The 22,048-nt window shown below is 29.4% G+C and overlaps 1 protein-coding gene across 2 annotated transcripts in view; it reads left to right on the top strand.

Moving 5' to 3' along the window:
* Positions 1-22,048, top strand: part of LOC136984950 (protein phosphatase Mn(2+)-dependent 1K-like) — a 36,102-nt gene extending 14,054 nt beyond the window's left edge. For both annotated transcript variants that reach the window (XM_067282097.1, XM_067282098.1), the window contains exons 4-6: positions 2,342-2,505; positions 14,422-14,571; positions 21,610-22,048. In XM_067282097.1, the coding sequence (XP_067138198.1) occupies positions 2,342-2,505; positions 14,422-14,571; positions 21,610-21,876 (581 nt within the window). In that variant the 3' untranslated portion in view covers positions 21,877-22,048. The remainder of the gene's footprint in view (positions 1-2,341; positions 2,506-14,421; positions 14,572-21,609) is intronic.

The raw sequence follows: 22,048 nt of genomic DNA on the forward strand, positions 1-22,048 counted from the left end.
CTAAAATAGAAATTGTAAGTTGTAATTACCAATTAAATGATTATTATATGCATTATATTATCATCAATAATAATAAAATACAGAGTTTGGCAAAATGTTTAGCCAGATAACTTATAAATGAGGCAGCAAAATGTAACCAATGGTTGAATACATATCAAAATAGCATCAGTACACAAGCAAAAATAAACCATTTGCATATCACAACTTTCAAAAATCATTTCTTGAATATTACACCAGGTAGGTGGTCACCATCATGAGCAATGCATTCTTCCAAGCACTGGATGAAAGCTGCATTGCATGATTCAACATGTCTAAGGAATTGATTCATTGCTGATAAATTTTTTAAAATTTGAAAGTTGTTTATCAATTTGAATAATGTTTTATTGTTTTGTTAGCAATTTAATTTTATAAAAGAATAAACTCAATATAAAGAATATTTCTAAATAAAATATTTGTGTATAAAAAAGGAAGATATTCCCTATAATTTATTTAAAATGTAAGATTAGTATTTCAGTAATATAATTGATATTGTTGACATATATAAAGCAAAAATGTTTGTGATGTAGAGATTTTTTTCTTAGCAAATATATTTAATGATTTACTTCTATAATATCTAATGAAAATGGCATTTTTGTTTATTAAGTTCTGAATTTGTTGATGGTGCTCAGAAAACGAACAGTTAAGAATATTATAATTTGACTGTTTATAAAATTCTTTCAAAACTAATACTTAAAATAAAAAATTTTTTAACTTTAATTTCTCAATTCTGTAAAATATAAACTAAAAATCTAAGCTTATTTTGTTTGTGTTTTAATTGAAATGATTATCTAAAAATGTGCTCTCTAATGATGCCAAATTTAGATTTAGAATAAACCACACTGTCTTTTAGTGTTAACAACTTTGACTACAAAGAAGTACTTTCAACATTTCAAATGTCTTCTTCACGCAGAGTGTATATAACATTAAAAGATTCCAAATGCACAGTTTAAATCTTTCAATTTTGTAAAAACTACACACTAACAGACACAACATGTTATAATTTTAATGTGTTAATGTATTTTAACATATCTATGTTAATAAATAAAAAATGCAATTATTTTAATGTTTTGTAAAGTGTAGCCTATATTTCTGGTAGTTCAAGATTACAGGACTCTAACATCATTATGCATAATGACTCCCAGAAAAAGATGATTCTGCGATTTAAACATTGCTTAAGGAGGGAAGCTTCAGCCCATAAGGGTTTAGTCATTCTCTAATACCTTTCTGTCAAGGTCGGTAGTAATTCCACTATTATTAATGTCATCTAGATATTCTTAAAAACAGTATGCTAATTTTACTTATTTACTTGTTAATGTATTTTAATGTATCTATAAGTTAAAATTATAACATTTATGTCACATCTGTTTGATTTTTTTTGTAAAAACTACACACTAAGATTTAAACTGTGCATTTGAAATATTTTAATATACTTTTTAAAAATTGTAATTTGAATATTATGTATGCTTTGCCTGAAGATGGCATTTTGAAATATTGAAATATTTCAATATTGAATTATTTTATATTCAATATTGAATTATATTATATTGAAATATTGTTTGTATTTAAAAACTTTTCAAGTAAACAATTTTAATGCTGAAAGTTAGTGTGGTTTATTCTGAAATGATTATCAAATAAATCATAATGTCCAAATAATAAATACAAGAAAAATTCTCTTGTAATGAATTTTATTTGTAACAGACTATTATTTTTCAGTAAAACAAAATTTATTTTTTAATACAGTAAATCTTTAATTTAATAGACTAATAGGGAGAAGAGGTTCTGCTATTGCTGTAAGTCCATTAAATCAAGTGTACTTCAAAAAATATATTAACAAACATAATGTAGAGGATGTATCAAAATAATGATGTAATGTATGGTACATGTAGGAAAATTTAATGTACATAATAATCATATTTTAATTTATACTTATTGACCCAACCTTAACATCTTCTATAGAACCTTCAAAGCAGAAAATTTTTTGTATGTTAAATCCAAAATCCATTAAATTGAGGGTCTACTATAATTTATAAATAAATTTTTCTTTGCATTATTATTATCACTATCATTGTGTTTGTGAAATATATTCTGTTTGGCTTATACTACTGTTTCATACTATGCGAGACCAAGGTCAAGGCATAGCTTCGGGAAAAATTATTGTTTGTTTACATGTTGTTCATATATGTATTTGTATTTAAGAATTTCCTGGCTATATGACATGTTTAGTATAGCAGCTTTCTTTTAGTATTAAACTTTACATATTGTACAAAGTATTTTCATTAATATGGAAATAATTATATTGTAGAAGGAAATGAGCAGTCATCTGGAACAACAGCAACCGTATGTCTTTTAAAGAATAGTATCGAATTAGTGATTGGACACGTAGGTGATAGTCGTGCTATATTATGTCGCAATGGAGATAACATGACACTTACAATTAATCATGCAGCTGATTTGAAATCAGAAAGGGTAAGAATAAAAATATAAGTATTTTATTTTTTTTTAAATCAGAAAAGTGCTATAGAACTAATATGATAAAAATGCATATTTATCAATATTTTATCACCATTTGTCAAAAATATATGGTAACAACTGTGTTCATACGATCAAGAAAAAACATTTTGATTCCTATTTTGGTTGTTCCTTTAGAATCAAAAAGAGACTATTATTTACTATTTATTGTCTTTTTTTCCCAAACCTATCAACTTTTTCTTATTAAAGATTTAAGTTACTGTATATCATGCATAATTAGAAAAAAGCTTCCTTAGGCAAATTAAATTAGTTCTATAGTATGCATGTGACACAAATAATTGATACTAGTAGTATATAATTTGTATCATAGATATATGTTATGTTGGGGTGATTAGTTATTTTATTAGTTCTCCAGCTTTATTCATTTATAATTCATTAATTTGAATAACAAGCTAGCAATACTATAGGTTTGCTTATGAACATAATTGGTAATCTACTAAAAAAATACTACTAATCATAACTAAGTAGCTATGATAAGTGTCTGGATTTTATTAGTCTAATTGATAATTTTTCTTAGTTGGATATGATTGTTTTCAGTACAGTAAAACTCCAATTTTCCAAATTAATTAGTATCTCAGGCCATCTGGATATGAAGAATATCTGGATAATTGGATTTTTGCTTAAGATAATGTTTGGATAGAAAGAAATGACTATGTACAGTAAAGTATTGAATGTAGAAAAATGTAGAAAATAGACTATAAAGTCAGAGGGTTATCCAGATAATTAGTATCTGGATAATTGAAGTATTACTATAGTTTAATGTAATTTATATTGTTACCATAGAATATAATTATTATTTCATAAATAATAGTTTGCCTTAACAAGATTTAAAATCTTGGAATTTCTTTGATTTTTGTTATTAATAAACAAAACTAATATAATTTTCATTTGAAACTTGATTTGTAATCATGGTTAGAAATTAAGAATATCTGTTGGTTGTCCTATAATGAAACCAGATGTCCCAAACTACCACATTTGCATTAAAAAAAATAAAGTTTCTTTTTTATTGCTTGTACACTGTACAGCCATATATTAGGTCTACACAAAATAGTACTTTTCAGTTAACAGGATGTCAGCCAGTATGTATAGCAATGGGTAAGATTCAAGCTCTGAATGAGGAGTTTCGCACCACCCCCAGAATTGTTGATTCTTCACGTGATATTTGTCTCCAAAAGTCAGTTTTTAACGTGTATCAGTCTACCGTCTATTCTGTATGCTTTGCAGGTAGATGTGTGCCTCGGATGATGCGTGCTATTGCTCACACCTTGATGCCCGGGTGGGGCGAGTCTCCACTCGAGGCACTGAGGTGTGAGCAATAACTATAACATCAAGTACTCCACGAACAGTCAAGTGGGCTACTCAAACTGGCACTCATTTGGGCTAAATTGTTAGACATGACAGTCTTCTGGCAGCCTTTTAATCAAAAAGAACCCATAAAATCTTAAACATCCCAACAACTTACAAGGTGTTTGTTTACAGTAGGTCCCAACTTATTTATTGGCTGTGTTCAATGAAAAAATTTTTTGACCAAATTATATTTAAAAATCCAAACAAAAATAATTATGATAAAAAAAACTATAATTGGTTACAGTATTAAAAATTATGTTAAGAATCACATGCTAAAATATTTTTAATAGATACACAAAATTAATGACTTTATAAATTTTATTCAATATCCAATGTTTTTACTTTACTTATATATAATAGTATTAAATAATAAATGGCTAATTAATTCATTAATCAGATGTTAACACCCATTAGTTATGAAGCCTATTGTTTGCTTTAATGATATAAAAAATTGTTAAACTGTTTATAAATTTTTGTCTTCATTAGATTGGATATTGTAACATGATGAAATCATTGAAAATTTTGTTTTTGTTTTTTTTTCTAAATTCTTAACCTTACAAATTTCTGATGGAATGTTTACTTGTATTAATGAATTTGGGGGTGTTGGCAGAAATTTTTGCTCTCTTGTGATCTGACTATTTTCCAAGAAGAGAACAAAAATGAAAGTTCTTGTCTCAGAAAACAAAAACTTCTCTGCCTCTATCTCAAGACATATCAGTATGAAATGTAAGGAGAATGTCTCATGTGATTCAATGGAACAATTGCTCGCTTCTTAAATCTCCTTTTTGGCATGTGTTCAAGAAAGAAATAGAATGCAAATATGGTATGGATTGAAAATATAGATACTACTATGGGAGATCTTGAATCCAGGCTCTCTGTCCATGAAATTGATAGAGAAAATGGTTATGTTAAAAATGACAAATCAAACATTGAAATAAATGTAATATATAATGAGCAGTTATTTATTATGGCATCATCACAATGCCAGGCTACAATTTTTAATCACATTTTTAATTTATCTAATTTAAAATATATGCTCTCCACCTCAAATTAGTAGTGGCTTGCCTCTGTACATCATACTTTTCCTTTAACAATAGGGTTTGTGCCAGTCATCTATGTAACTCCTTTCAGAAAAAAGTTTTGAATTGAAATGACATGACTTTGGTTTGCATTGGAAGTTCTTATATAGTTAATTGGGGCCTTTTGCCTCTAAGGTTTCCATATCTGGTGTTGTCTTTCATCTGTCTAACTTCATTCTCAATATTAAGGAAAGATGGACAGATGGATGAGAGTGGGAATTTATAGGTCTACAATTTTTCCAAATTGCAGCCCAATAATTTTTATGAAAAGTTAACGTGAGATTACAATATTATTCCATCTTTATCATTATCCTCTAAATGAGATTAGAAGATAAAGTGGATGATTGCTTATATAAGATTCAAAAATTATTTAACAATAACTTAAAAGTCACAGACGTGAATATTAAGTGCACTTTTAGAATTTAAAAAAATTTAACATTTATCTTGAAATTTGAATAACTTGCAAAAGATTTAAATAATTTAAAAGTACGGTATATAGAAATATTAGTGTGTTCATTAATGATGATTATTCGTTGAACACTAGAGATAAAATTCTAGTTTATATGTTGCATTTGGAGTTTGGTGTTTTTAGAATATTGGTAATTATAATTGTTTTATTTTGGATTATACTTTTGAAATCAAATGATAAAAGTTATGTTAAACTAGTGTATAACAAACTCTATAAATTGTGTTCAGTAATGGACAATTATACATATAATTGGTCATTGGCATTGAAAAATCTGTTAGATGGACACAGTTTCTGTTTTCTATGGTTGTCTCAAGATCATTTGATTGAAAATTATCAAATGTTACTAATAAGTGTGTGTTGTGAACAAAGCATACAAGAAGATTGGTCTTTGTTGAAATAAAACAAGCATATTCAATTTTACTGTAGTATTAAATCAAGTTTATGTGCAAGAATTATTTGCTTTACATAGTAACTTTTCAGTTGAGATGTGGTCGAAATTATATTTTGACACACAATACTAGTTTAATAATAGATTCTTAGTGAATTTGTAGTAATAGTACCACTATTACTATAAATTATTGCAAATATATGAAACTTGGGAACATATTCTTTCATTGTATGAAATTTGAAGCAAATAGGAAAAGATATAATTAATTTAATAATCAATTTTTGAATAACACAATACAGGCATACCCCAGTTACGACCATCTCACGATAAAACAAACCACGGAGATGACAGTCATATGTTTGTATCCCTACCATGATCTGACTAAGCTGACTGTTAAAGTTAAAGTTAATGGACAGCTTAGTTGGGCTAATATAATAGCTATAATATGTGGACAGACAGCTTACAAATATTTGTAAGTTGTCTGTTCTAAGGTTGCCACCTGTCCAGTTGAAGACCAAAAATGCCTGGGTTTTAAGAAAATTTGGCAAATTGTCATTAATTAATATAGTTGATTTTACACAATGTAAGAGTAGTGCACAATTATGGATGCTAATGTAGATGATATTGAAACTTCTGATATGATAACTAATCAAGTTTTTCAACTGGGAGGAGATTAAATTTAGAAATTGATGTGACAGATATTGAACAGCTAATTGAAACCCATGAGGAAGAATTAGAATATTTTTTGTGTAGTATCTCCATTTGCTAAGGATGACTGATTAGGACATAGACTCCAATACAACACCTGATCCAACACTAGTCAAAACATTGGAAATTAAAGGGATTGCATTAATTTAAAAAAATCCAGCAACAAGTTGCTTAACTTTTCCAGCCATCTGTTAAGATATTTTATTTTTAACTATTATAAAATGGCAAAAAGCTTAATTTTGAGGCTAGGGATAGGTTTTATAAAAAAATTGTAAATGCTAATAACTAGTAAAATTGTCATTAAGGCCGACCCTACTAGAGATATGACACATGACCTCTTTTATCTCCCCACCCCTCAACCTTTAATTAAAATTTAATAGCATTAATTCCCCCTAATAAACAAACCTTCCTGTAAAATTTCAGAAATTTTTGACAAAAAAGCACAAGAGTTATTAAATTGCCATTGAAATATATATATATATATATATGTGTATGTATATTGTCTTTTATAAATATGCAAAGTTATGTAAATCTGTTGTAAAATACATCAAAGTTTTTAGTGGTGTTTTATTTGTTTATATGCATTTATTTAAAACTCAGTTTAAGACATATGTACGAATTAAAATAAAATGTATTATAAATTGCCATTTACAACTATTCATGATGCAACCACTATTTGATGGTATGCATTATGTACATAATCTGGAATATGCCTGTATTGTATATTTTATTTTGTACTAAGCTATTACATTAAGTTATTAAATAGTGTAAGTTTAGCTTATTACAATGGGGTTAAAGTGTTTCATGCAATAAAGAATTTAATTGTATTGATGGATGTTTTATCTATAAAAATTATATTAAATTTTAATCTCTTTGATATTTGATTAGTCATTAATTTATTGTAATTTGTAAATATACTGTATTTTTGCACTCAGATAACATACTTGTTTGTGTGTTTTCTGAGTGTTTACAATAATTAATTGTTTGTACAATCTTTCTTGTAAGAATAATTTAGTCTATTAAATATGAATATAAATGATGCTATAGTATATAATTTAGTGACAGGAAAATAATAGAAAAAAAAAATGTGGAACAATGGTTATTGATAATCTTCTAATCTCTAGGAAAAAAATTGTTTTTATGATTATTAATAATTACATTCATCGAATGTCCAACAACCAGTGATTAACCAATAAATCTGTTATCTTATATCAGGCAAATGGTTTTTTAACAATATTATTAAGTTTTTAATGATTAAATGACAATGATTATTCTTGATTAGAATCAGTAAATTTATAACTTGTTTCTTTTTTTATTTTGCATTAGTAGATCTTAATATTCTTTGATTCTACATGTAAAATATTAATGAGAATATTTTTTAGTATATCCTAAAACACAGACCATTATATTGTATAATTTTATATATGATAAATTTACAGTTAAAAAAGTATTATAAATGTTACAACCATTATTCTTTCTTGTATCTGCTGTTGTCAATCAACAATAATTAAAAAGATTTTTTTTTTCTGTTTGTTACTATTTAATACTATGAAATTCATATAATATCAAACATAAATGTTAATAGTTTATATCACATATTTAAATAATGACATTGCATCATCTAACTGCCACCAAGAAAATAATGTAGATTAATTCATTCAACTATTACTAAAAGTCAGATGTCCTAATATAGTATTAGGTTTAAGTTTCAAGTATTAAATATTTTATGAAAATGAATTAATTGGTTGCAAAATTAATTTAATACATTTATTTTGTTAAATGATATCAATTTAAGCAAAAAATATAATAGTTCAAATAGATGAAAACTGATTCCAAAATTATATCATAAAGTTTATATTTGTTTTAAAGAAATAGTTGTAATTAATTGTTTAAAAATATATTAAAAAATTCACACACAATTAATTTATTAGCAGTTTTTATCTGGTGTTTAAATACAATAGACCTGTATTTATATTATTTAGTGGAAAAAAAAGGTTCAACTGAATCTCAAAACAATACCTTTCAGACTTTTCCAGCTTGGGTTTATCTTAAGTAAACTCAAGCTAGAAAAGTCTGAAAGCTATTGTTTTGATGTTAGTTGTTACAGCATTATTACTTTGATTTCAAATGAATGATAAATATTCATTTTGGTTGGCAAGTAATCATAAGCCCATTGTAGACAGCATAAATGAGAGATTATTTAATCAGCAACATGAATAAAAATATGCTATTTAAATGATGCAAGTATGTACAGATTAACATTTCATGAAAAAAGTGTAAATAAAAATAAAAAAAGTGGCCCTTTCATATTTCTTTTTTTATTAAATAATACAACAAAGTTACAAGATGTCCTAGTTTATATCATGGTAGAATTGAGGTGGAGCTGGAAAGAAAAAGGCAAACCTTACACTTGCTTGGCGTGGAGTGGTGATCCTTGCACTTGCCACTATAGAAAAGGAGAATCCAAGAATAGAGCAGTCAATTCTGATTGCTTTGTTCTTATGTTTTCTTCATTTTTGTGTCAGGGAACATGGACATTTTCAAGATACATTGGAATCAACATGATAAAAAATGGAGGTTTATGACTTAATTATTACATTTTTGGACTCCTCATTCCAATTAATGGAAAATTGCAAAGTTTTATCAAAATTGGCCCATCAAATTTTGAGAATGAACTCAATTCTGTAAACCACATGGAAGAGACTTTGCTAACACCCCATCTCAAATATATTACAATTTATGATTTTCACAATGGAAATATTTATTTCCATTCTAAAAGATGAAATTATTTAGTTCTATGACAAATATTTCAATTTTCAAGGTCTTGAAATTAATTATCAAAAACTCTAGAACATTTTCTTGAAATAATGAGATCTCAAATGGATTAATATCAAAGCAGGAAATTAATGAAATATTGGGACCTTAAATAAGTTCTCGCTGTTTTACAGCAGGTGGCGTTACTAGAACTGTGTGCATGTATTTTTAGATGGTGACGTATCTGTAAGGAAGTATAATAAGCGACCTTGAAAATCAGTATATGTCATTTCGCCGAAGTGTTAACAACTTTTTTTCTCGTGGTGTTAAAAATGTCGCATTTTGTGCCAAAAAAAAAGAGTATTTGCGGGGAATTTTATTGCACTATTTTATTCAAAAAAAATCTGCAGCTGAAGCATACAGAATTCTTGTTGAGACTTACGGTGACCATGCTCTATCGGAAACAACATGCAGAGATTGGTTTAGACGCTTCAAAAATAATGATTTTGACATTGAAGATAAAAAACGTTCTGGCGCACTGAAAAAGTTTGAAGATGAGGAATTGGAGGCATTACTTCATGAAGACTCATGTCAGACGCTAGCTGAACTTGCAGAATCATTAGGAGTTGACCATACAACAGTTTCAAAATGTTTAAAAGGATTAGGAATGATTCAAAAGCAAGGACATAGGGTGCCATACGAGTTGAAGCCGAGAGACGTCGAACGGCGTCTTTTCACGTGTGAACAGCTGCTTCAACGGCAGAAAAGGAAAGGTTTTCTGCATCGTATCGTGACTGGGGATGAAAAGTGGATTCACTACGATAATCCTAAGCATAGAAAATCGTGGGGTAAGCCTGGCCATGCATCAACATCATCAGCAAAGCCGAATATCCATGGCTCAAAGCTTCTGCTCTGCATTTGGTGGGATCAGCTAGGTGTAGTTTATTATGAGCTGCTCAAACCGAATGAAACCATCACAGGAGATCGCTATCGACTACAATTGATGTGTTTGAGCCAAGCATTAAAAGAAAAACGGCCACTGTACGAGCAGAGACATGACAGAGTGATTTTGCAACATGACAATGCTCAGCCACATGTTGCACAACCGGTGAAAACCTACTCGGAAACACTTAAATGGGAAGTCCTACCCCACCCGCCGTATTCACCAGACATTGCCCCTTCCGATTATCACTTGTTCCGATCGATGGCACATGGCCTGGCTGAGCAGCACTTCCATTCTTATGAAGATGCCAAAAATTGGGTTGATTCTTGGATAGCCTCAAAAGACGTATCATTTTTCCGACGTGGAATTCAAATGCTGCCAGAACGATGGGAGAAAGTAGTGGCTAGTGATGGACAATACTTTCAGTGACATGTTTTTTATGACTTTTTTAAAATAAAGCATTAATTTTTACGAAAAAACAGCGAGAACTTATTCAAGGTCCCAATATTAAGTTAAAATGGCTAGATTCCTTAAATTAGATAGTAATTTTTTTAACCATTTTAATATTGTCACATTTCTAATATATTCACAATAGAAAATAAAATTCCAAATGTCACTAGAAATTAAATCTTTGAATGACTTTGATTTCTTTTGTCACACTTAGAAGTTGGTTGAAATTTAAATTAAAGGGGAAAAAATTGAATTTATATCAGAGAAAATTTAATATTTTCATAGAATAGATATTAAATGAAGCCAATCTACACAATCAGTTTTTATTTAAATATTATACTGTATTATTAAAACTTAAAATAATTTAGTAAACATTTAATTATTATAATTCAAAGTAAAATAATATATTTATGTACTATCAAAATTTGATTTATAGGAATCAACAGGGTAAAAATTATTTAAGTTTTTCTTTATTAATAAAAACATTAATTTTAGAGAAATCTTTAATTAAATACTAAATGATTTGTAGGTACCATAATCCAAGGCTATCTGCTAATTTTAATTTGTTTGATAACAAGTGTTCCTTTGTCTAAATTTACCATGAGCATCTTTAGAAAGTGTGAAAAATCTTTTGCATACTACTGACAGAATATGTCAGTAGTATGCAAAGGGAGAAAGTCCATCATGAAGTCGAGGTGTAATTTAGTTTGATGTCGGGATGCAGAGGCGATTTCTTTTTCAGCTTATGGTGCTGCACAATAGGAAGACGGGGAGAAGCTCTCTGTGTCCTTGAATTTGTGGTTTTTATAACTTTCTCAGATCGACCATTCCGATTGGTTGATCCTACTTATCCCCGCTTTCCAATTGGTTGTCACTCGTTACTAAGTGTAATAAGATCAAAACCCAGATTGTGGGATGAGTCAACATTGTCTATCAATTTGATCCCAATTGAAGATGCTTGATCTTAGGACTTACATCATTACATTGTTATAAGATGAGAAGTACTCTCTTTTCTTATAATTCCATCAAACATGTCCTTTTATGGGCATGAAATTTCTACCTTTCAAACAGTTTTATAGATTTCTTTCTTATTTTTGTGTGGTTCTGGTCCACTTCCAGAGCCTCACATTTAGTCTAAATTGCATTATAATCAGCTAAGATTTAACTTTTGATAAATTATACTATATTTTAAAAAAAATGAAGGTTTTCTTTATGTCATATTTGTATTAATTATATAATCTTTTTATCCACAGTTATTGATCATTTTATAAGCATTTATTCAGTTATTATTGAGCAAAGATTTGTTCATGCCCTATAAGAAATTCAAAAAGTTATGTAAAGAAAACAGTCAGTCTTCAGTTCTCATGTTTTTAAGAATTGTGATGCTTCTCAACCAGTTATAAAAAAAAAAATTATTGTATTGTTGTATTTTATTATTTTACAATTATCTTCAGTGTCTTGATTATCCTTTCCCAGATCTATTATTGTCCATAGACCTTGTTTTGACAACTGTGGTTTTAACCAACTCTGCAAATTTTTTTGAAATGTAACTATTGCAACTGCAGACATTGGTAAGAGATGCCAGTATATATAAATGTACCACTTTTTCTAATGATTGGTAATTTATAAAGCTATCTAAAGAAAATTGCAGATAGTTAGATTTAATTAAAAAATATTTGGTATGTTGATTGTTAATGTAACTATTTTCACTACTAGAAAGTAAACTAAAAATAAGAAAAGCTGTCTTTTTTTGTTTTATGTTTTTAATGTAAGTTACATGTTATGGAATGTCAGTATAGTATACTAGTGTTAGTGTAGTTTTTTTTTATGGCTGATAATGGCAATTTTTATGTTGCTTTATGTCCAGGGGTCTCCAACTTTTTTCTGAGAATGGCCATTTGAATGCAAAAGATAATAAAATATCTTTGACTTATGACCATTGTTAATAAATAGTCAAAGATTATGTGAAATTTGCAATTGCTCTTTTTAAAGAATGTCATCAAAATTGGGGATAAATTTTGTGGCACTCCAATATTAAAATCTCCTTTAGATACTTATTGGACAGTGGCGTTTGATATTTTGATTTTATATATTTCATTTTCAAAAAGCCCACTGGGGTCAAGTGGATAAGACCACCAAACACAGGTGCAATTCTGCAATCAACTACCTAACAAAAGGACTGAGTGTGCAGTTTTCTAGGTTTTCTTTTCTTCACGTGTCTAACACCCAAATAGGAGCTGGTTTCCCTTAAAAGTACTCCCAAGAAGCCCCTCCCTCAGCAGATTGCCCATGTGTTGCATTGCCTTATGAGATCCTTGCAACAATGTTTGAAAGAACACCAGGACAACATTAGGAAATCCAACCCTGCTTTTGCCTTAGTGGTGTATACTATTGTCAATCAGGATGTTACAAATATTGAATGGGACCAAGCTCAAATTGTCCAAAAAATAGGGAATTGCTGATACGTGCGGCATGCAGAAGCATTTTGTATTTATAAAGTGACGTGTGCAAGACATTATCAATTATAAGGATGTTAACTATGTTGGGAACTTGGAAATCCTTTTTTGTATGCCTCTACATAAATGATGCAAAGCCTTGCAATGGCTACAGCATAGAATTTTTACATTATTTGCTTTAACAGATGTGTGTTAATTGTTTAATGGTATTTTGTATTTAATTGATAAATACAAAACTTAATGTTTTATTTTATTTTATTTTATTTGTGTGTTATCATTTTTGAATATTTTTGTCCAAACTGTGTGTTGTGGCATTCCATTACATATTCTGCTTGAAAAAGGTTGTCAACTAAAACGTTTTCAGACGTTTTTATCAAATTTTTGCTGCATTTTCAAAGTTATTTGAGTGTGCTTGTTTTATTGCCTTATCCTTTCAATCCATTTTCATAAAAGTTTGTTTGCAAAGGTGTGTAGAAAGGATATGTTTTATACATTTGCTTCTATATGCGAATGTAGAAAAAATTTTCTTTGCAAACTGATTTTTAAAGTTATCTTCTGATAGATTTGTAAATATTTAACAAATTTGCTTCTTTAAATAAATTTTTATAGAAATCATTTGCAGCAAGTTCTGTTAATTCTAGTTGACTTTTGAAAAGTTTTGAACTAGTTCAAAGCATGCAAGGTATAATGTTGATGATAAAACATGTCAGGGAAAACAAGCTGTGTGGGCTGGATAAATATGATTCCAGTGTTATATTTGGCCTGCAAGCTAAAGGTTGGAGACCCTCGTTTTAATTTATTAAAATAACTGTTTTCCTACTTTTATATCAAAAATTAGCATATCTTGTTTTTTTTCATTTAGTAAGTAAAACTATTTTTAATTCATTTGAAATATTTGTTCAACTGTAACACTTAAAATGTATGACTTTGGATGGGAAAAACTGTTTAAATTCAGGTAACCAAAAAAATTTATTAAGGAACATTTTTGGCCTCTAATCAGGCCATACTCAGCTGACATGCAGATTGAAATGTTATAGTATTTGCAACCAAACTATATGACTTTTTCATTATAAGCAATATTAATTTAATATTGATATTTTAAAATTACTAACTAATTTAACAATTAATTAGCTCAATAAAATACTAATAATTGTTTGTTAATAGCTATAAATAAGATGTATTAATATATTCAAAATAGTTCATATAATTCTTAATAAATTAAATTTATAACATTAAATTATTGTTTTGTATTATTACAGGAAAGAATTTTAAAATCTGGAGGTTATATTACATCAGATAGTCTAGGTAGGAATCTGGTAAATGGCAGACTGGATATGACTCGTAGTCTCGGTGACATTGAACTTGCACAGTATGGTGTCATAGCTCTTCCCGATACAAGATCTCTGCAGGTATATATAACAAATAAATAAATTTAGGTTATATTTAGTAGACTTTACATCATCATTTTTAGAAACCTAGGTTAATAGTTTACTTCTCTTTCTTCTATATGTATTTTTCCTTTTAATGAAAGAGAGATTAAATTTTGTTGTATCCTATGCTTCTCAGCCACCCTAAAATGATTATATATTATATTTTTGTATTGTTATATATATATAGGGCTCATTATAAGAAGATATTTTAATTTCACTTTTCTTAAATTAAATCTTTTCATATTTTAAGAACCAGAAAATAATTACATGTATGAAGTCGTATACTTATTCAAAAAAAAAAAAAAACTTAATTATACCATTGAACATCAGAATATCCTGTAATAAATAAAATTATTTAATTCTAATTAATACAGTAGATTTGTAATACATTTATATACTTTGCAGAAAATTATAAGAATAGAAATAAAACCTTCATATGATTGTTTTTGAAGCAGCTATTGAAATTATAGCACTTACAACTTCCTAAACAGTATACCAGTATCTCAAACATTAAATCATTAATTTATATTGTTGTTAATTATAAAATAATAGAAAAACAAGTGAAATAAATAAATGAAATACTGACACAGAATATCCTGAACTTTATGAGTCCAAGATGAATAAAAAGATGTGCTCAGTAGAAATTTTTATCATTGACAAATAAAACAGAAATATCATTATTATATAATAATTTGCTTCAATATGTGAAGCTGTGAAGTGTATCCTACATGGCATATACAAGGTTTGACCAAAAAACAAAATGTTTTTATATCTCTTTTTATTTAACAAAATTGAGAAAATCATCTGTGATCTCCTCCTAAGTTGATGTACAGCTGCATGCAATTCTGCAGATTATTTTCTGAAAGGCTGTTGAGGATCTTTGTTGTTTTTGCTTTTATATCTTCTGCTGACAAAAAATGGTTCCTTTGATCACCGAGTCAATCTCTGGGAAGAGGTAAAAGTCACAGAGCCAGGGTCTAGCAAATAGGGTGGGTGCACAACACAGTGATTAGTTAAAAACTGCTTCACAGACAAAGTATTGTGGGCTGGTGCATTATCTCGATGCAAAATCCAACCATTTCTCCACAATTCTGATCATTTTTTTCTCATATGTTTGTGCAATTTCATGAAGACTACAAGATAATACTGCTGATTTACTGTCTGACTGTTGGGAACCCACTCTGCCATTACAATATCCTGGATATCAAAGAAAACAGTCAATGTGGCTTATGTTTTTTGTGCTATTCAAAAATGCATGCACTCTTTGTTCAGTCAATAATTGACGAAATCTGCAATGAAAATTCTTTAATTTCACAAGAAACTTGATGTTAACTTGCTTTTCACTCCTGTTTTCTTATCCTTGATTAGAAAATGTAGGAGTACATCTATATTTGATCATGGTCCATTTCTACTGAGTAAAGCAATGAGGTTTTGTCACACAGTGAGCCAGTTAGAACATGTTCTATAACCAGCTCTTTGTCTCTCCCCTCCCATATTCAGTTTTCAAGTTATCGCATTACTTTTTTTTTCTTCTTTTGATCAGGGCAAGCTGGGGGTTTTTTGTTAGTGAAAATAACATAAATTAATGTTGATGTTATTTTCAATAACAAAAAGTATAAAATATTTAAGACAGAACATTTTTTTATTAACTAAAAGCTATTTCATTTGTTCAAAAAAAATTGAGGTCTGCTTATGCAAAGAAGGAACCCACACTATTCTCAGGTCCCATACAAGCTCTCAACTGTCCTACCTAGTGCACAGACTGGTAATGTTTGTATAAAATTCTTACACACACACACACACACACACACACACACACACACACACACACACAAACAAACACAAACACAAACAACATATTGTGCCATACCACATACATCACACTATAAGTACAGTACTGGGAAAAGTTTGGAATATGACAACAAGCACATTGCACTTGTGTACACTAAGAAAAACAGAAATTACACTGATACACTGCACTGTGTATTTAATAGTTAATATAGTCAGATACAACAAAAAAAAATCTTAGATCTCTTTGCAGTACAAGTACTATTGCAGAAATTCTGTTCTATGAATATATTCCAAGTGAGCAAAATTTGTGGAATTTCCATAGTTTGTATCTAAGAGTGTAGTATCTTATGTTCCAGAAAAAAATGCAAGAACATGAAAATTAATACTTAGTATGGCCCCTTAGCTTTGACCATAGCATGAACTTGTTTTAGCATAGATTGTACTAGTTGTTGGCACCAGGAAACAAAAATATCTGATCACGATCTCTTCAGCTTGTCCTTCAGATGCTGAGCCTTAAATGTCCTGTTAAGTGTATGAAACAAATTCCATATAGGATTTAAATCTGGCTTTTAGAAACTATGGAATGGTCAGCCCAATTCATTGTTTACAAATACATGACAACTGCTTTTGCCCTATGACATGGAGCATTGTTATTTTGGAAAATTACAGGACTGTCACCAAATTGTCATCCCGAGCATCAAGGACCAAAGTTATCAAGGATATTAATGTACATTTCTGAGTTGATAGTTCCTTTAAGTATGCATAGTTTTCCATATCACTACTGACTGTGAAAACTTGACTGTCATCTTTACACACTTCCCCCTTTCCTTTTCTGCATGCTTGTGCTGTCATCATCAGTATAGGTATGCTAATTTTTGACTTTTCAATAAATATGACTCTGTCTCAGTCATCTTTTGTCAATGTTCTGAGGCTTTTGTCCATTATAACCATTTTTTTTGGTACAGCTTCATCAGATAAGGCTTCTTGCTAGCTTTCCAGGAGTAACCCCACAAATGCAAGCAATTTCTTACAGTTTTATTGCAGGTATTCATTTGTCTAATGTTGGAACATGTGTGTTTTGCCGATGGCTGTCACAGATTTGTCTCAAGGTGTTGTTTGTCTTCTGGGGGTCCCTTGATACTTTTGTTCATATTTTTCTAACAACCAACTAATTTTGTGACTTCGTACTGTGATTTTCTGTCTATTAATGCAACTATGCATTTAAATCTTTGGTTAATTGGGTTTGAGGTATCATGCTATACAGTGTATTGGTAAAAATTATGAATACAGTCTCCACTCCAAAACCTGGTTTTACTTAATTAAAAAAAACTCACTCAAACACCAATATCAGTTCAATATTACAACAGGGATTACTAATACAAATGTTTTTGTCCATTTAAAACATGTTCTCAGGTAATTTAAATGGAGCTTTCTGTTCTGCATTCTCTGTTCCTTTTAACTTACCTAGGGATGTTCATTTTAAATGGATGAAAGCATTCATATTAGTAAACCTTGTTATAATATTTGAGTGAGTTTTTTAAAAAACTTATGAATCATGTTTTGTCAGATGTTTCATTGTATAGTTTTCTGGAATGTTTAGTGTACATATATGAAAGCAATATAGTATGAAAATGTCAATTTGTTTTTTCAAAAAATATTTTTAACAATAATCAAAGTAGTATAGAGACTTTTCTCTGTTACAAGTAAGTAAACTGATTAAGAGCCTCAAAGGAAAGATTGACTACAAATAAAAATATGATGTCTTCACACATCCTTCACAACCACAGGAACACAATTAACATGAGATGAATCAGTCATCAGTTTGTAATTATTAATTGTTCTTAATCTTGAGTGATCCTATACTTTATCTCACTTGATTCAATTTTGTATACTGCTAAAATATTCACAAAACAGAACTTCAGCAATAACACTTGTTCATGGTGATTCACTTGGACTGAACACTTATTATGTGAAATATCTCCCTATAAAATGAAAAGATAGGCATAAAACACAAATGGAATGATTATTTCATGACAAAGCAGTTGACAAAAGTGTGTTTTATATTATCTAGTATTCAAATCTGACTGAACAGTCATGAGGCATTGAATAAAGTAAGTGTTCAGTCCCAAGTGAATTTACCCTGTACTACAAATAGATAGTGGTTAACATTTAATAGATTTTTTTGTTGTATCTGAAAATATCAGTGTAATTTTTTTTTTTTTTTGAATTAAACATGAATGCACGTGTACTTGTATATCATGATTCCAAAGTACAGTGCTGGAAAATCCTAACACTAATTTATCTATTCTCTACAGATACAAAATACATACACTGAGTATAGCATTTACTATATTTGTCAGAATAAGCCCATGGAATAAAGTATGTTATAACAGCTATGTCTAAGAGGTCTGTGATGAACTGTTTTATCTGCAAATTATAACTCACTCATAATATATTTTTTGTGTTATTTTCTGACCCAATCTTTTAAAGACCATTCTCAGGCTTAAAAACTTTCAATTGAATGATTTAGAAAAGCAACAGAAGCTATATAGAACAAAATTTAAGAACACCAAACAATTTTCAAATTGAAAACAAAAATAAGTACTGTTATATATAATAGATATATAAAACTTACCTGTACAGATACAAAAAACAGAAATTAGAATAGTTTTTCTAGATGGTTAAACAGCTTAGTTTGGATAGAATTATATTCAAATAAATATAGAAATATGAAGATTAGCTACAAAATAGATATTCACAGAGACTATATGTAATCAAATCAAACTGTTGTTATGTGACTAAGCTTAACTAATGCACTTATAATATGTATACAGTTGTGATATTCCGTTAAAACCCTCGCATGTATATCTTGTAAATGGTTTCCAATATTCTGGAGTGTCCAGGGTCAGACGATTATGTGGGTGTGTAGTTTTAATAAATAATGATTCTCATATGATGAGTAACCTCTGATTTTTACATTGTCAGAGAAGCTGTGTATCAGCCCAGATGGGATGAAAAGTGGATCTCAAAACCAGTTTAGATATAAGGCAGGGTTCAAACTACAGAACAATCTGTTATGTTTATTGAGATGACACACACAGATTTTTGGCTACAGCTCCAACATGGTGTTTGATAACATTTATTTGGGTATTTTTGAGAGGTACTTGACAGACACTTGATTTCTGCAAAAGGTCCTCTTGTTGTTAGAGTAATTTGCAGAGAGTGGGTTGCATGTAATATGAATAGAAATAGTATAAAGGGAAGAATCATTTAATTTAAACCATTATTTTAGATACTAAATAATACTACTGTAGATAAAGATTTAATACATGGTGTAAACTAGACAGTGTATAATAATGATGCAGTTGTTAGATGTAATGGGAATATTTATTTTAATTCAGTAACAGAATTGACTAAAAAAAGTGCATCTGATACAATCAGTGATTTGTTAGAAGAAAAACAAAGTATTTAGATGAGCCTACAATTTTATTTTGTCATATTTTTCTCATTTTTTCAAATTTATCATTTACTGTATGTCTTCATCCTTTTTTTTTTGTAACAGAAAGAAGAAACTCTCAAATCATAGAATTGATCTACTAAAATTTATTTTTGAGTATTAAATCTTGTAAAAATTATTTTCTAAAAAAATAGTGTAGATAGTTTTATCATCAATATCAGAAAAAGCTTTTTCTTATTCTTTGACATTATCTGTGAATTTTAAATAAGAAAAACAGAGCAAGGTAAATAGTTCTTTTGCATTTGATTAAATGTTTTCTGAAGTGTCTCCATCTCATCATCAGATTATTTATCCTTTTTTCAAATCCTGTGATGAATTTGAACACAGAACATTTCTTACTGTGTCGGATTCGGTCATGAAACACGTTTTAAAAGTTCAGCACTAGATTTCACCATTTGAGCCTGCTCTAACAGATCTTGTGTTATTTATTCTGGTTGGTCATTTTTAGGAGCCAAACCCAGTGATGTAGGCAGTTTCCTGTTTATTTTTTGTTCAAAATTGGTGATGTACATGTGGCTATTGTCAACTCCACCTTTGTTCTTGAATTTAAAAACAGTGCTGTATAGTAACTTTTGTTCCCTCCCAATTAACCATAGCCCCTTTTATTCATAATCAATTCTTTTACAACTGGCATTTGTGTCCTTCCTTTGTGAATGTCCTCCATATGTTCCCTTAGCCTGTCTGACAGTCTGTCTGGCAGTATCTGCTCCATGCTAAGGAATCTTAATCAAAGTGATGTAAAATGCCACAGCAATCTGTCTTTCTCTGTTTTTATTTTTTTTTTTTTTTGGGGTTTGCCTTTTTCTGTGTTCTTCTGATTAGATTATATATCAGCCCAGCTGGGAAAGTTGTGTGCATCAGTGATCTTTCTAATAGTGCCAGTCTTGTCCAGTTTAGAAAGTTACTGTAAGAAATATACTGGTGTCTTCAGAAGAGGGTTTTAAAGTTGCCATTTTGTATCTAAATGGGTTGACAGGGTGGAAATACTTTCATGAGGAAATGGTATTAGAAAGCCCACAGCAAACTTTCAGTAATGGTTCTTTTTGGTTTTTTTAGAGACCAGGCTATTGGGATTTATAGCATCCCAGTTGAGAATGAAGACACTGGAGTAACCAAATATTACATAGGCAGCATCTGTTGCATGCTGTCAAACAGACTAAGGGAATGTATGGAGGTCATTCACAAGGGAAGAACACACATGGCACTTGCAGAAGAAATGATTGTGAATAAAAGGGGTCATAGTTAGATGGCATAATTATTGTCAACTTCACCACTGTCCTTAAATTCGGGCATGATGACAGCAGTGAAGTTGACAATAAGTGATGTGTATAGCACCAATTTGGAACAAAAAACAAAAAGGAAACTGTCTCCATCACTGGGTTTGGCTCCTAAAAATTGAATTAAAAATTTTCCAATGACTTCTATAGAGCACATAGTGAGGTAATGTTTTTTTATATTGAGTTATATAGTGCATCTTTCCATGTTACTAATTTTAATAAAAGAATATAATGTAGTAGCCATTAATTTAGAAAACTTATACAAATATTTATTATTGCTACATTATTGTAAATTGTTTATCCCTTTCCATGTCTAATACCACAACATTATATAAATACATAAATTTATGGTCTCAAAATTTACATATTGATATATTTTTAATATAACTAGTTATATATATATATTCTTTTGACTGAACAATATCTATATAGGTGAAACATGGAAAAGATTCATTTGTGATACTCACAACAGATGGAATTAATATCGCATTAAGCGATCAAGAAATTTGTGATAGTGTTAATAACTGTACAACTCCCGCTGAAGCTGCCAATTTTATCACAGACCAAGCCATGCAATTTGGATCCCAGGATAATGCAACTGCAGTAATTGTGCCGTTTGGTGCCTGGGGAAAATTTCAGAATTATAGTGGCATTAAATATAATTTTGGTCGAACTCTCACCCATAGCAGCAGATATTAGGTAATAGCGTGATTTATTAATTCAGTCTTAAAATGTAAGATAAATATAACATCTTCCTAAAAAATGTGTTTTAAAATAAATTATGTATATTGTAATTTCATAAATGGATGAGTTTTGTATTGTTGTTATGAGAAAAATGTTTGAAATTAAATTAAATTTTATAAAATTAGCA

This window comes from Centruroides vittatus, unplaced genomic scaffold (assembly GCF_030686945.1).
Source record: "Centruroides vittatus isolate TY-2023 unplaced genomic scaffold, ASM3068694v2 contig_941, whole genome shotgun sequence".
Taxonomy (NCBI): domain Eukaryota; kingdom Metazoa; phylum Arthropoda; class Arachnida; order Scorpiones; family Buthidae; genus Centruroides; species Centruroides vittatus.